The 17,561-nt window shown below is 37.6% G+C and overlaps 1 protein-coding gene across 3 annotated transcripts in view; it reads left to right on the forward strand.

Moving 5' to 3' along the window:
- Positions 1–17,561, forward strand: part of Akt3 (v-akt murine thymoma viral oncogene homolog 3) — a 192,092-nt gene that overhangs the window by 86,371 nt on the left and 88,160 nt on the right. For all 3 annotated transcript variants that reach the window (XR_001175120.1, XM_013017505.1, XM_013017506.1), the window contains exon 2: positions 8,391–8,516. Coding sequence is in view for 2 of the 3 variants with exons in the window: in XM_013017505.1 (XP_012872959.1) it covers positions 8,391–8,516 (126 nt within the window). In the remaining variant the exon portion in view is untranslated. The remainder of the gene's footprint in view (positions 1–8,390; positions 8,517–17,561) is intronic.

Below are 17,561 nucleotides of genomic sequence, written 5' to 3' on the forward strand. Positions count from 1 at the left end.
CTCAGGATGCTGTGGCACCTGCCTCTCAGCACTACTGTGAACAGCTCCCTTGTGGGTGCCTGAGCACAGGGCAGGGCTAAGGACTTCCTTGATTTTTCTCGTTCAGCCATCATTTCTTCCTCTAACCTTTGACTTGCAAGTCTCCACTAACTGTCTTAAGGAAAAACAAAGGGCACTGAGTTACTCTTTGAATAATAAGAGCCCACGGGTTTGATGCAATATCAGTTTTGAATCCCAAAGTACTGGAAATAAATGTATGGTAGGAGAGACCCTTTGACAAGAATCAGAGATAAAGCCCTGTTCTGTTACATTAATTTTTGTTATGTAGGCAGTGAATTTAGTAGAGAGGAGGGATAAGTCGGCTGAAACTCGGGCGTTCCCTATGGCGTAGGCCTCCTGATGAGCAAGGACTACGAACTTGTTTGCCCGACCCAACACGACCAGCTACTCCACTGCACACCAGGCCCAGAAAGTGGACTGAGCTGTAGAAATGTGGTAGCAGTATTTATTATTGAGATAGTGGTTATTGCTTGTCTGCTATGTGTTAGCTGAGATACATATCAAGGCAGTCGTTGCTTCCACATTTGATGTTAAGATTACCCACTGCAGTTTCTATCCAAGGTAAGATACTACATTTACTTGAATATTCAAGAGAATGTGGTTGATAAATGGAAAATAGTTACAGTAAAGAAGTAAAAATTTTAAGTTTGTCCGTATCTTTGCAATACTTTACACTTTGTTAAAATTGTATAGACATGACTTCATATTCATTGGAGTGTAGTGTGTAGAAATGGAAACTTTACTATTATGCAGAAAGCAGATTAAAAAGAAAGCTTTGCTTTCACAACCTACGAGGGTGTAAATGTAAGCAAAATAATAATTTAGCTCACATTTACCCAGCAGGAAGCTGAGTACAGATTGAGTAATTCTCCACAACATATCTACTGCTATGTAAACTCATCTCATGGTTTATTATTCATTAAATTGCAAGAATGTTGTTTTCCATTGACTGGTGTGTGTGTGAATGTCTCTCCTCCCTCACCCTCTCACCTCTCTCCCTCTCCTTTTTTTCTCTTTCTCCTTTCTCTCTCCCTCTTCTCTCTTTTCTCTTCCCCTCTCTCTCCCTTCCTCTCCCTTTTCCTCTTTCCATCCGTATGGCTTTTCTTCTCTCAGAATAAAACTTTACACTATAATTTTGTTACGATGTTGCTGTGTTGAATAGAATACAAGTATCCCTAATGGAACCAAGATTTGATTGACCAATTTATGGAATATCACAAAACAAATACCAGAAAGCTTAAGGTAGAAGGTAAATTATGAAGTTTTGAGAAAGTAAAAGGAAATGGCAATGAGAGAGAGTACTAACAGACCCGCTACTCTGAGAAGTTTAGGGCGTAGATTTTTCTTTTCATTACCTCAGCTTCAAAGCAATACATGGACCTCAGCCTTCTTTAAGGAAAAAAATGACAGGTTCATGCATTATGTAGTAGAGGCAGAGCTTCTTGACTATAATACACTTTTCAAAAGAATCATGAAGGGACATATGTGGGAAGACAGAAGAATGGGTTTACATCTGGAAAGTTTTTAAGGCATCTTTGAAGCACAGAAGCAGATTAGCAAAATTGTAAACAACTTCCATGTGGCCAGTTGCAGGGTGATAGTGACTGGTCCAGTAGCAGCCAGGCCTCTCGAGGAAGCCTGGGCAGGGCCCCATCCTGAAGTACTGCAGGCTCATATGTGCCATCTGCCCAGTCCCTTCAGCATAGGAGAACCATGTCCCTTCCTCAAGGCTCAGAGAAATGCCAAGGGTAGAAGACGCTGTGGTCTTGCAGTGCTTCAGATTTGCCTGAGGGCATGGAAAGAACTTTGGAAAGCCTTAGTGAAGGGAAGCCATAGCCTAACGTTCTTCACCAAGAATGGAGAAGGAAATGGGAGAGATTTTCACTTTGAAAAAAAAATTTTGAAACCATCTTACTAAGTTGCTCAAACTGACTGAAAACTCTTGGGGTTCAAGCAGTCCTCCTGGCTAAGCCTCCAGACACCCCCAGTTTTAGTCTGAGCTAAACATGTTTACCTCATCCTCTTGTTCAGTGTTCTGGTTTCTTAAAACTGCCCACTAGAACTAAAACTTGATGATATTTGCATTATGCATTCTTGCTACTTGAACATATTTTGACACCAAAAGTAATCTATTTAGAAGCCTATTTCCTCAATTCTAAATACATTTTTAAATGCATATTCTTTGACCTATGATGTTCATTGAGCAGCGTCTTAGAATGAGCAATCTTGAAACCAGTATGTTTCATAGACCTCTTCTAATTTTCAATGGTTACTCAAACCGGCATACATAAAGCTGCTGATGGTAGTGGATGACACCGCATTAATGTCACAGTAGGTTTTAGCATTTTAACTTGATGAAGGGCAAGAAAAGGACATATTTGAAGGACTTGGTGAAAAGGAAATGATAACCTAAACATGTAAGTTCACAGAAGCTGCAAAATTTTACATATATATATATATATAAACTTAAATATATAACATGTGCATGTTTGTGTATATATAACCTATTTTAATATATAAATATATAGTATATAATATGTTTATAAAATATATAAAAATATAAATATACATATATATTTATGTATTTATAGTATAAAATATATAAAATATTATACACTATGTATTTATTACATATAAATGTTTTATATGTATAAATGTATTTATATGTAATAAATGTTTTATGTATTTATTTATTTATTTATTCTTGGGTCTGGTCGTGGGGCCTGAACTCTGGGCCTGGGCGCTGTCCCTCAACTCTTCAGCTCAAGGCTAGCGCTCTACCACTTGAGCCACAGCGCCACTGTGGCTTTTTTCTTTTTGCTTATGTGGTGCTGAGGAATCGAACCCAGGGCCTCATGCATGCAAGGCAAGCGCTGTACCACTGAGCCACCTTCCCAGCCCCAATGTAATTTATATATAAGATAACCTATCTTAATAAGGACCAAAGCATTTGCATCTTTTAAAAGTTAAATTTCATATTTCCTCTGCGATTGAAAAAGTACTATAGTAGTAAGATAAAATCTTCAGATTAATTTTGAGGCATGTGTAAAATAGAGTAAGTTCAGGGAAAAGCATGTTCCCATTGTTTTCTAAGAGACATGGACAGCAGTCCATTAGCACTTAGGCCTCCTCTGTAAAAAATATAGCAGGCAACTTTAAAGATTTCAGGTGTTTTTCTATATTATTATGCCTTATTCTGTAACAATATTTAGTTTTAGGCTAAGAAATCACACAATTATGAATTATATAATTCATTTGGTTGGAAGATGGTGAGAAAAACTTACGTTTACTATATTGTAAAGTATGAAATTAGTTCCATTTCATACTGATTCTAAATCTCCTGTCTGAAGTAGACTTTTATATAAGAGTATTACTGAAGATAGGTTCATAAGTCATTTAAATTTATTTTTTACTGAACACTATCATTTTCTGGTTTAAAGCTCTGCTCTCTGGAAATTCTTTAAAAAGCTTGTGTTTTCATAATGCTGGATATTTGTGTATATCAATAAAAAATCAGAAAGGCCAGTTGTATGTTCATTTATTTATTTACTTATTTATTTTAGTCAGTTGTGGGGCCTGAACTTGGCTTGGGCACTGTCCTGCAGCTCTTCAGCTCAAGGCTAGCACTATACCAGTTGAACCACAATACCACTTCTGGCTTTTTCTTTCTATGTGGTGCTGAGGAATAAAACCCAGGGCCTCATGCATGGGAGGCAAGCACTCTACCACTGAGCCACCTTCCCAGCCCCAATTTATTTTTATTTAAGAAAGTTTTTTGACAGTACTGGAGTTTAAATTCAGAGCCTCATGCTTACTAGGCAGGTGCATCATCACTTGAGTTATGCCCCAGACCTTTATGCTTTTAATTTTGAGACAGGGTCTCCTTTTTCCCTGGCTAGTCTAGACCACACCCTCTTATTTGTATTTTTTGTTATAGCTGGGATGGAGGGAGCATGCCACTACAAACAACTTTTTCTGTTGACATTGTGGTCTCAGTAACATTTTACTGGTGCTGGCCTTGAGTCACAGTCCTCCCAATCTCAGCCTCACAAAATAGTGAGGATTACAGATGTGAGTCATATGTCCAGCTGGTGGGATGAATTTATTAATGCAGTATTTATTAATTTAGTATTTATGCAAATACTACCGAATAATCACAGTACCATTACAAATTATGTTATCAAATTAGCAGTTCCATTTAATTTAGAGTTTAACATTTGTTAAATATGAAATGCTAAGAACTTTTACAGTATGCCCTTACAAAAATTCTTTATGTAAGTATGATATGATTCCCATTGTACAGAGGAAGAAGGTAAATATAGTGGAGTGGCTGCATTTGTGCAGCGAATCAGTATAGTCAAGAGTTCTTAATTATCATGTTTTACTTAGAAAGAAAATTTTAGATGCTCTATCTGTGTACACCAGATTGTCTTCAACTTATGCTCTTTCTACCTCAGCTTCCTGAGTCCTGGAATTACAGGTATATACCATCTTGTCCAAGGTAGAGTAGAGAACAAACATTTGAGAATGTTTATTCTTTGTTCCTTGCAGAGTAACTAGCTTTAAAATCCAATGTTATATATAAGAAATGTGACTCGCCAGTGGTAGTTTAAAAATCTCTATCCTCTGTGTATCTTAGAAAACTCTGAATTTCAACTTGGTTGCTTTACACATGTTACTCTAGGACCTTTTATTTTCCATTTTATTTAAGCAAATAGCATATTTTAAAAACAATGACTTTGTCTCCATAAATACATAAATGTGGATTTATATTCATTTGGATTATGTTTGTGCTTGTTCTCGTAAAACATGTTAATATATATGTGTTTTTAGTGCCATCTCATTTAGCATTGGATTTCAATAGATGGGTAGGTCTCTAACAGCTAACTAAACATTGCTACAGCAGTTTGTACATGGTTCAGCTCATATCTAACTTTGTATTTCTCTTGAAGTTAGAGTTATAACTCAACACAACCTAGCCTTAAGAGAAATCATGTTTATTTTAATAAATTTTAAGCACTGTGGGAAAGTTGGCAAAGGACCAAAATCTAGAGTCCTTATAAGTAGAACTCTGCACTCTAGAAAACAGCCTCTTCCAACTCTGCATTTCACAAGTTGGATTCTCTCATTTTTATAGAAGGTATAAGGATTTTGTCGTTTTCATTCAGGAGATATAAACCGAATCTGTATATTATTCCATGCCAAGGACTAATGAATTCAATTTTTGTTGTTTCTGTTCTGTGAATAATCCTTTGGTTACAGTGATTAGAAACTGTATTTCCCGTGGTGGTTGTAACAGAGTATAGCAGGGTACATTGATTAAAACAACAGAAACTCATGATTCTGTCCTCGTTGTATAGACTGGAACTTAGAAAACGGGGTGGCTGAGCCTACTCCTTTTGAAGGCTCTAGGGTCTATTCCTTATTTCTTATGGCTTCTGGTGGTGGTAGGTGCTTTTTAGCTTATGGTGTATCATTCCAGTCTTTGCCTACATGGTTACATTGCCTTCTCTCTATGCATCACTCCATTCATACACAGACATTTAAAATTGGGTTTAGGGCTCACTCAGATAAGCTAGCAGAAGCTCTTTCTCAAAATCATTGACTTAATCACATCTTTTGCCAAATAAAGTGATGTAATATTCTTAAGTTCCAAAGGTTAGGATGAATGCATCTTTGAAGAATGAATCATTTAGCTCATTATACAAGCTAAACTACCAGAATCCTTGCTAGGAAATGCAGTTATGCCCACATAAGGATTTGGTACGTGACTGACCACATATTGAATAATGGTTGCAGGAGATTATAATGGAGGTTAAAATTTCCTGTTACCAAGTAAGATTTTAGTCAGAGTTCAAACCATTCCTCATGTGCTTGTGATGGTTAGCAAACCTGTGCTAGGATATGTGCAAGCTGTACCATCCAGATTTGTCTAGGTACACTTTCTGATGTTTACACAAGGACAAAATTGCCTTAAAAATGCTTTTCTCAGAGTATCTCTTGCTGTTAAGTAAAACATGATGGCGTATTTTGGAATTGGAGATAAAGTAGGTCAAAACAAAGTCCAGCCACAGGAACAAGTAGAACACCTGCAAATGTGGGTAGAAAGTTGATGAGAAGTTTGTGTTAGAAATGCTCTCCAGTTGTCACACTGTACCAACTCACATTTGAATGCAGACAAATTTTGGATGTATATTGATGGATGTCTTTGGAACAGTGCCTTTGAAAAGTGCGTGCGTGCGTGTGTGCGCGTGCGTGTGTGCGCGTGCGTGCGCGCATACTGGTTTTGTTACTTGAATTTAGGGCCTGGGTGCGCTTTACCACTTGAGCCACAGCTCTACTTCTGGCGTTTTGGTGGCTAATTGAAGGTAAGGGTGTCACAGATTTTGCTACCTGGGCTGACTTTGAACTACAATCCTCACATCTCACTTAGCCTCCTGGTCATGACCTACCAAGGCCTGATTTCTTTTGGCTTTTTTCTTTTTTCCTTTTTTTTTTTTTTTTTTGTCAGTTGTGGGGCCTGACCTCTGGGCCTGGGGGTTGTCCCTCAGCTCTTCAGCTGAAGGATAGAGTTCTACCACTTGAACCACAGCACCACTTTTGGCTTCTGCTGCTTATGTGGTGCTGAAGAATCAAACCCAGGGCCTCATGCATGCAAGACAAGCACTCTACCACTGAGCCACCTTCTCAGCCCTGTCTTTTGGCTTTTTGATAGTTAATTGCAGATAAGTCTCATCAGGGCTGGCTTTGAACCATGATCCTTAGATCTCAGCTTTCTGAAGAGCTAGGATTACACAGTGAGTCACTGGCACCTGGCTTAATTTATTTTTTTTTTAAGACAGGGTCTCACTACATGGCCCAAACTTGATTTTAACTTAAGATTGTTTTGCCTCAACCTCCCACGTACTGAGATGATAGATATAGCTGCCATGTACAATTTTCATTATTAAATATTGGCTAAAGCTTATTTTTTTGGGAAAATAACATTTTGTAAATGAAAATTATAAGTCAAGAAAATGAAAGAACACGGGTTGAAACACAGCTTAAAGCTATCTACAGTAGTCCTAGCTACTCAGGAGGCTGAGATCTGAGGATTGTGGTTCAAAGCCAGCCAGGGCAGGAAAGTCCGTGAGACTCTTTTCTTTGTTTATTTTTTTAAATTTTGTTTTATTATTAAGATGCTGTACAGAGGGGTTACAGTTACATGAGTAAGGCAATGAGTGCATTACTTGTCAATCATTGTTACCCCTTCCCTTCCTTGTTGTTGTCCCAATATCCCTTACCTCCCCCACCTCCCACACTCCTTCCCATCCCCCCCCCAACTCTTCAGTAAGCCATTGAGAAAACCAACATGAAGTGGCACTGTAGCTCAAGTGCTAGCCTTGAGCTGAAGAGCCCAGGCGCAGAGTTCAAACCCCACGACTGACCAAAACAACAACAACAAAACTGTATACAAGTACACAGACAAAGACATAGATGTTAACAACACAGGTTAAAGGGCCATGACATAACAGTCAATAAATGTGCCTATTATTAGATTTGCACATACTTCCAGCTAGACAACCCAAACAGACTTTCCTAACATTAAGCAACAGTTGTGCTCTGTAGCACCATGAGAACTGCATGGCCATCTGGTTCTATTTTCCAGTCCTGTACTGGATAGTTGTACCCTGCTATTAGATCTCAAGCACCTGTAATCCTAGCTACTCAGGAAGCTGAGTTCTGAGGCTCACGGTTCTAAGCCAATATAGACAAGAAAGTCCATGAGAGACTCTTATCTCCAACTGAGCCAGAAGTGGCACTGTGGCACTAGCCTTGAGCACCAAGCTTAGGGCCAGCGCCCAGGCCTGAGTTTAGGACCCAACACCAGCATTTTTTTTCCTTTATATAAAAATAATACCAAGTAGTCAATGGTACATGAGAGAGAAATACCTTTTATTACTCCTGCAAATGTTTTTCACCAAAATTCATAAATACTATATGCCTGATTTTTTCAAGGCTTTTAAAACTGGAAATGTACTCAAACAATCATCTGACAAACTGGAAAACCAAACAAAATGCTTACTCAGATAAATGATTTCTGGAGGAATAATGATGCAAATGAATTATCGAAGTGTGGAATTATTAAAAACAAAACATGTTTGGGTTTTAATTGAATCTTAATTGTAGGTTTATGTATTTTCTTTTGTAAGCTTAGTTAAAAGAAAATTGCCTAGCTAAATTTTTGGAGGCCAATGTTGTAGGACATACATTGTACCATAATTTATTTTTCACATGAAAGCTACTGCTCATTTCCTTTTAGCATTAACACATGTGTTTTCCTCATGCAGGAGAATATATAAAAAACTGGAGGCCACGCTATTTCCTTTTGAAGACAGACGGCTCATTCATAGGATATAAAGAAAAACCTCAGGATGTGGACTTACCTTACCCCCTCAACAACTTCTCAGTGGCAAGTAAGTCCATTACCTTACTTCACTTCACATTTACTTTTTCTTAGAATTTTGTGTGTGAAATATGTTGGGATATCTGAGAAGTCTGTGGAAAAGAAGCATTCATAGTTACACTTTTCTTATAAATGTATAACAAAAATTAATTTTTTAGAAATACTGTAATTGTTTAAACATAGCACAAAATTAACTGAAAGATAACTGATAATAACAATTATTAAACTTACGTTACACCCAGGCCTTTTAACACTGTTAAGACCCATTGATTCATCAGTAAAAGGACTTTTCTGTGCTAATTGAGAAGTAAAGCATTTTAAAGTTGAGTTTAAATCAACTTCTGTTATCTGTGAAATTGAGATGAAAAGTTTAACTAGATGACCTCCTTAATATTCATTTTGGATGTGTTACTTGTTATGTTTGGAAAAGACATTTTAGAAAATTGAAGGTTTTTAAAAACCCAATTAAATAACAACCAACATCCAAGAAACAATAGTGTTTGAATGTTATAAATTTCATATTACCACTGTAAGAGCCTGGAGTCTGTTTCTATTTTTAATGATTTTTAAGATAAAGTTTTTATAGTTAATTGAATGATCATGTTCATATCAGTGGATTCTTAAGTAGCAATTTTTTAAAAAAAGAGCTCCTATTCAGGTTAGGATAGATGGAAGGGGGAGACACTAGAAGATACAATATAGTTATAACATATTGAATTGAAATCTCTTTGTATAACTACTTAAGATAATAAACCCCTCTCATATATACTTTAAAGAAACATCTTTTTCCCCATCAAACTGTTTATTAGATAGTAATGGCTTTTTTTTCAGTAGGAAACTGTTTTAAAATCTTTCTGATAGTTGGAATATTATCTTGTATTTATTACTGATTTGAAAACCTATTTTCCTTCTAAAGATCCTTTGCATGAACATTGCTTTAAAGTGATAGAAATTATCTGAAAAGATTAGCAGCATATAATAGCCAGTATAGTTCTGTTTGTCTAGTTTATAAGCAGTTCTGTTGGTTTGTCTGAAATAATTTATAAATGTAGAGAATTCCTATGTCTGCTTATCAAAATGCAGCATTTCTTGACCTTATGCAATTTCACACCCCAACAAGTTTTAAAGACAGACTGTATGTCACAGTCTGCCAACATCTGCTCTAACACTTCCACTGGCAGAGGCTGAAATAAATGCTGTACTCTTGGGGAGAGATCCTGTTCAGTGACTGACAGTCATCTGATATACAGAATAAGTACTAGTTGACATCTGTAGTCTTGACTTGTATAACCAGCATCACTGCTTGATTCAGAGTGGTGAAGTTTTCAATATTATTATTAGTGTGAATCTTAGAGCAAGTAAAATTATCCTTATTTGCTATTTTTAAAGCTTGAATGTATTATCTTAAATTCTACTAACACTAGTAATTTACCTAAGGAAATAATGAATTCAGGGGAATGTTATCAGTGAAGTTTCAACTTTGGCACAGGCTGTAAGAATGACCTTCATAGATCATTCTCTTTAATTCCATTATTGGCGGAGTGGAAATGTGACTTCAGATGACAGAATTTCTTTTAGGTAGCATTTGGAACAAGACAGTGTTACTTCACCAGTAATGCCACTTTTACCTTAGCCTCCTTTACTCTGTGTATGTGGAGGTCATTGTTTATTTTGGCAGTATTTGAACTGAATGCAATGGCCTTGTGCTTGCTAGGCAGATTTTCTATCACTTGAATTATGCCCAGGCCCTTTTTTCCTCATTCATTTTTAAGATAGGGTCTAGTGATTTTTGCTCACAGCTGGTCCCTCTCCCATTGTTGAGTCCTTAAGCTTAGGTGTGATGATGATCATGGGAAGTGTGACTGGACTAGGGGTGTAACCTAATGGTGATCAATGAGGAACTGAGTAAGGCCTGTTAGTTAAATTCTTCTCTGCATCTCAGATAAGGATGATTCTTTCCTTTGGGAATAATAAATGTAGCTCTCACATGAGAAGCCAGCACCTGCTTCAAAGGAAGGTCTCCTAGGCTTTCTGACCTGCTTTAGAGGAAACGGGTAGGAGGAAGATGAGAATAGCTGTCCTGCTTCTACCATTCTCTCATTTTACGGCTCCTTTTTTCCTGGAGTTACACCCAAGCTGCACTACCCTATCTCGGTGAGGAGGACCTCCTTCTTGAGGTCATCTCTCCCTCTGTGTTCTGTGTCACTGTCACCTAGTTTTTTGTTTTTTTGTTTTTTTTTTCCTTTTGAATGGCACAGGATTTTGGTACTTAACAAAATCTAGCCAGGAATCATACATATCCCTTTATTATAGCTTCTCCCTTGTGGTCACAATAATTCCTCATGTTTCAGTGACGGTGTATGCAGCTTCTTCAGACAGGCTGGCGTCCTGAGCATTGGGTTACTGTTTTAAACTGGCTGTGTACATCGCTACCCTACAGACTTTGGAATTGACATGTCCTAAATTGAACTCAGGATAAGTTTTTCTGTTGCTTCCCCTTTATTCAATATCATTCTGTCTCTGTCTAAGCAGAAACCTGGATCTATTCCATTCTTTTTCTTTCCTGTCACATCTTTACTCCACTTTCAATCCATTTCTGGTCCTACTGATTGGTTTCTTATTTCTTGAACCTGTTATGTCTTTTGCTATAATCACCCTGGAATGAGCACGCGTCATCTCTGCTATAGATTCTTAACTAGATTCTCTGTGTCTAGTTTGTATCATTCATGTTCTTCCTTTGCATGGCTGTCAAAATGATCTTTCTAAAATTACATCCTAACTATGCCACTTGCCTCTGAAAGCCCTGCCTTGGATCTTTATTGCCTACTGGATAACGTCCAGCTTCTTAATATATCATGTAAGGATCTCTTCAATCTGGCCTCTCCTTCCAACTGTTGCTTCATGTCTCTTCTGCTTTGTAGATTTGCTGCAGAAGCCCTGTACTGTTTATGATTTCCTAGCCAATCTCAGCTGCTTTTCTATTCAGCCTTTGTTTCTCTCTGCTTTGAATGTCATTTTTATCTCCTTAAATTTTAATTTCCACTCATACATGATTTAATTCAATGTAAGGTCCTCTCGCCATTCTTTCTAAGTGACTTCTTTTCTTCTTTCCCAAAGTTCTTATCTTCTTCTGTTATCACATTATTGCTTCTTGGCTATCCTCTTCATGCTTGGGTCATATCCATTTATCTTTATTAGGGAAAAGATCTTAGTCTTATTTATCTTATATCGCCTAGTGTTAACATATTATGGCTTTAATATCTCTTCTTGAGTAAATAACTGAAGTCATCTAGTTTAAATTTCTTTTTAAAAGAGAAGAATGAGACCTTTGGAGAGTCAGTGGTTTATTTAATATAATGGTAGTTCAATATTTAAATTAAAACTTGCATTACTCAATTGTCATTTAAATGTTATATCCCTCCCTTTATATGATGGCATTGTGTTAGTCAGCTGAGTTAATCAGCGTATAAAGAGAAAAGGTTTCCAGGCATGGTGGCATGTCTCTATATTCCTCAGCCTTAGGAACTGAGTCAGGAAGATCATGAGTTTGAAGCCAGCATGGGCTATATCAGTGAGTTAAGGGTGAGACTATGGGGTACATAGTGAAACCTTGTCTCAAAGGACAAGAGGAAGAAAAAGACAGAAACACTATGAGAAAAGGGTTATTTTGACTTTGCTTAGGAAGGTCCCTTTTATAACTGGCTGGCCCCATTGCTTTTGCAATATGGTGAGACAGTAAGGTGTGACCATGTGCCAAAGCAGGACTGGTTCTCTTATTACCAGGAAAAAGGAAGAGACCAGGGTGCCACACTCCACTCAAGGATATTCCCTAGTGACTTAGGACCGCTGATCAGGCCCACCTCAGTTTCTAGCACCTCCCAAGAGCTCCAAGTAAGGGCTATGTGTGCAACATCTAGGCCTTTAGGAGGCTTCTAAGATCCAAACTGCAGCAGATACTTACCACAGAATTAGAGTAGTGAGACCTGATTTCAGGTCCAGTGTCCAACACTTGAGTTGCTAAGTACACTTTGCCATGCAGAATAAGAAACTCTCCAAGTACTATAGACTGTGGCTATTTGGCCTTTATCCTTCTTTGTGTAGATCTAATGTGAATCATATGAGAAGATGCCTTCTATATGTACATCATGTAGAGATAGAAACTTCTTCTGTGACCAGGAGCAGCACGGGTGGTCTCTAATGATGGTAGGTTGAGATCATTGGTATACACAAAGCAAAGATTTTGGTTGAAAAATAGTGTAGGATGTGCTTAAAGGTACTTTGATCCAAATGGCTTTTCTACTCGGTAGTTGTTGCCTCTGACATTTTGACAGTTACCATCTTTTCCCCAAATTCCTAGCTTGCTCAGCTATAAGTGTAAATAGTCTTATGGAGGACTTAAGGACTTGCTTATATAACTTTGGGTTTCCTTTTTCCTCTCTGGGGTGGGAAAGGGAGACATGTCAGCCCTAGTCCCAAGAGCACCTTCTAGAACTGAACTGCTACAAAATATTGACCCAACCTAAAATAGCCTTCTTCTCCGAAACCTCTTTTTACTTATCTTACAAAAAATAGGTCAGTCTGCATTTCTAGGCCATTCCCAAAATGAAGTGAAATATTTTCTTTATATATTTGTCCTATTTAGTTCTTTCTCTCTTCCAAGGATTGTAAGGAAATTATGGGGCTTCAATTTAATGATGATACAAAAAATGACAATGTATAGATTTAAATTTACATCCTTCTTTCCTTTCTTTTTCCTTCCTTTATTTTTTAGTGCTTGTGCGCGCGTGTGTGTGTGTGTGTGTGTGTGTGTGCACGTGCACACACGCACACATGAATATATACCAGAATTTAAACTTAAAAACTCTTGGCCTCATACTTACTTTTTCCACTCAAAGCTGATGCTCTGCCGCTCTGGGCACCCTTCATTGCCAGCATTCTCTTGGTGAATTGGAGGTTGAAAGAGCCTTCTGGAGGAATTGTCTGCCTGGGAACTGGACTTACCCTGAGATTCTCAGGTCTCAGCTTTCTGAGTAGCCACCAGTGCCAGTTAAATTGTACTCTTTTTTAATTTTATAAACTTAAGAATTACCTGTAAGTAGTTGTACCAAGGGGTTTCAGTTCCACATGTTAATTTATGAGTACTGTACATCTTTTAATAATAAGCATTTTGCAACTGGCAGAGTGAGCAGTGAGAATATTTAAATATTAAAGTGAACATTTCAATTGTTAAAATTAGAAGAAAAATTCTAGTTTTCTGGAGGTTCCCGTCCCTCCATTAAAAGTACCCAAAGTGTTAATGGAGTTAGTTGTACAACTTTTATAGTTTCATGATTTTTAAAACACCACATTATACATTTTTAACTACAAAAAGAAGTGACAGTATATAATATTACTGTATATAATATTATACTGTGTCAGTTAATGTGTCCTCCTGGAGAAACACAACACAGTCGATTTGCTGATATTTTGAAAAGTTTACAAATAGGCAAATCAAAGGGAAAATACTTTAAATGACTAAAATTGCTTCCAGGATAAAAAGGAGGTGTATAATAGCCTGATCTTGAATTTTGCATAGAGGCCACTTTAAAAAGCATATACACACACACACACCGATCCCAAAAACATTTTCTGTTTTTAATGAACATCTACTTGAAAATAAATCTTAATTTTAGTATTGATTTTCTTTCAGATATCTACTGTATTATAATTAAATACTATATTGAGTAATGCTTTAAAATTATAGGAATACAACTAAATGTTCTTCTCAGAAAAATTATACATACTTTGTGTTTAAAATTTTGACTTGGTGTTATCACCAGGCGTCATTCTGACCTTAGACAAATGGTAATATAATACTGCTTCTAAAAAGCCCTGCTTTTTCTCTTTGTCCTGCTAAGTCTTGTTGTCAATCAAGAAAGATTACAGTAATCAGTCTTGTTGTGTAAGACTATTAATAACATTAGAATCTTAGATAAAAACTCCCTTTCTTCTACTTTGGAAAGGTGGTGAGGTATGAGACTCGAGGTTCTCTGGATACCCATGTTTCCTACTTTCCTTTTGGGGGCTTTGGGCCATGTGTATCCAGAAGATCATTTCATCTGGCTGCCAAGGCAACCAAAGATGAGACTTGAAATCAACAAATTAAGGCCCACAGATGGTGTTATAATACCTAAATGTACCTTGGAAGGAAAAAAAGCTCCTCACCCTTGGATAGAGACAGGAAAAAATAAAGATGGAAGGGAAGTTGATCAGAAAGAAATCACTGAGAGAAGAATGCACTCCTAAAGCAGAAGAAGCCACCTCTGGCATCCCAGGATCTGCAGCTTGAGGGAAGAGCCCAAAGGGCTCATCTGCACATCTCTGCACCTCGTATATCCATGTTTTCCTGCAAATTAAGCGCTTACCAGTAACCATGAAACCTATGAACTGTACTACTGCATGGAACCTCCTCCAAACCCAAAGTATTTTAGAAAATTGAGATTATTCCGAAAAATAGAAATATCTCAAAAGATAAAGATTCCAGGTAACAATGAGCACATTAAGTTTTAAAACCATTTCTGTGAAAGTTTGGCTGTCTTCCTATTGAATTAAATAGGTATGAAATCCTCAGGAATGAATGAAAACTCCAGATGGTATGTTATTTCCTGGATTCTATATAGAATGAAAAAATATCAAAGGAGAAAGAAGGATACATGAAAGAAGCAAATGTGGCACTTGAAATAATTAACGGAATGCTTTAATCATCGTATATATCTTGCTTTCCCTTGGGTCAGAATTCAGCTCTTGGAAGCCTGTTCAGTTCACCTGATGTTTTCTGTGTAGTTTCTACAGTAACCTTGATGTTTATCTTGTCTTATAAGAGAATTCGATATAAGTTTTTGACATAGGTAAATAACCTATTTAAAATCCTACCTTAAAGGCAATTATTTTATTTATTTATTTTTGTCGGTCCTGGGTCTTGAACTCTGGGCCTGGGTGCTGGCCCTCATCTCTTCAGCTCAAGGCGAGTGCTCTACCCTACCACTTGAGCCACAGCGTAACTTCCAGTTTTCTAGTGGTTTATTGGAGATAAGAGTCTCACAGACTTTCCTGCCTGGGCTGGCTTTGAACTTTGATCCTCAGATCTCAGCCTCCTGAGTAGGTTGGATTACAGGCGTGAACCACCAACGCCAGCAAAGGCAATTATTTTGAACAAAGGTTTTAAACTGTAGCTTTCAGGTTGACAGGGCACTTGGTCTCTTTTAGATCTTACTCTTTTGCTGTAGGAGAGGTAGAAGGATTTGCACTTGCACCCTGTGTGTGATAAGGCACAGGTAATGGGTTTATTGTAGAATATCTTTGCATTGAATGGTTTACCAATAGGTCATTGTACTTTAGATTTTCAGGTAAATATCTGAGTGTATAATACTATTCAACATCAGGTAGCCTTTGATACTGAGCTAATGATCCTGCTACTGATCCCAACATTTTCCTCCATGATATCCTTTTATAAATGGATGGTAAAAATAACTCTCGTCACATGTCTTTCCAATAACATTCATTTGTGACCTGATTAAACTTATAGATTGTAGAATGTAGATGCCAACCTCATTCATTTGTTGAGTATTTTTTCCCAGTAAATCATTTTTTAACTTAAAATTGTTAGTTTCTAGAAAGTAGAGTGTGTAATTTATTCCCTCCCTCCCTCCTTCCCTCCCTCCCTCCCCTTCCTCTCTTCCTTCCTACCTTCATGTCCTGAGGCTTGAACTTTCTGGGCCTTGGCACTGTACCTGAGTTCCTTTTCCTCAAGGCTAGTACTCTACCACTTCAGGCACAGTGCCACTTTGGGCCTTTTCTGTGATTTAATAGAACATAAGAGTCTCACAGACTTTCCTGCCCAGGCTGGCTTCAAACCAAGATCCTTAGATCTTAGCTTCATGCATAGCGCATACACGCACGTGTGTGTGCACACACACGCGCTTGAGACACACACACACACACACACGAGCTTTTGCTTGAATGCATTCCATCATGTGTTAGTTACATGACAACTCTCTTCAGGAAATGCAGAGGCCATAAACAGTGGTGGGCCAGGTGTTCTGTACATGGAACTTGTGCTGAAGCTGTATAGCTGTGGTAGCCAGCTTTGAGCTGGTAATGAAATGATCCTGAGACTTAGTTTTCTCATATGTAAAGGATATTGAAGGATCTCTAAAATCCTTTCTTCTAAAATTCAGTAATTTGACTGTCAGCAGCAGATAGTTCTTTAATTATTCAGTGTGTTGAGAAGTACTAATAGTAAATCACGACTTGTTGAGCACTTGGGTGTTATAAACATATAAAATACTATTATGTGCTGTATACATAATACTATTAATCTGTTTTACATCTTTTCAGGAAAATTATCTATATTATAGCTGGAGAAATTAGCTCATGGAATTTCCTAGCATATATCCTAAGTGATGGAGCTAGCAAAGCCCACAGTCTCTCAGACGTTGACACCAGCATTTTTTTTTGTCCTCCTCCTACCTAGCCAAATTATGTCTAACTACTTGAGGGTCTTGGGTGACAGCTGTTGTGGTGTGATCAGACCACGCGTCTGGTTTCTCAGTATTATGAATCGGATCTTGTCATTCTGTCTGGTACATTAAGATATACTTCAGAGTTTTGCTTACTTTTATTTGAAGAAACTGAAGCTTAGTACAGAAGAATCATTAGTATATGACAATTTGGGCACTGATTTTTCTAATTATATATAACAAGGTATACTGCAAACACTAATTGTTAGAGGTTAAGATCATCTGGCTAGTTTTGATAAAATATAATCATCTCTCTTTTTTTTTGGTTGGTCGTGGAGCTTGAACTCTGGGCCTGGGCGCTGTCCTTGCACTCTTCAGCTCAAGGCGAGTACTCTACCGCTTGAGCCACAGCACCACTTCCAGTTTTCTAGTAGTTTATTGGAGATAAGAGTCTCATGGACGGGCTGGGAAGGTGGCTCAGTGGTAGAGCACTTGCCTTGCATGCCTGAGGCCCTGGGTTCGATTCCTCAACACCACATAAGCAAAAAGCTGGAAGT

The sequence above is a fragment of the Dipodomys ordii genome, unplaced genomic scaffold (genome assembly GCF_000151885.1).
Source record: "Dipodomys ordii isolate 6190 unplaced genomic scaffold, Dord_2.0 Scaffold35, whole genome shotgun sequence".
In the NCBI taxonomy this organism is placed as follows: domain Eukaryota; kingdom Metazoa; phylum Chordata; class Mammalia; order Rodentia; family Heteromyidae; genus Dipodomys; species Dipodomys ordii.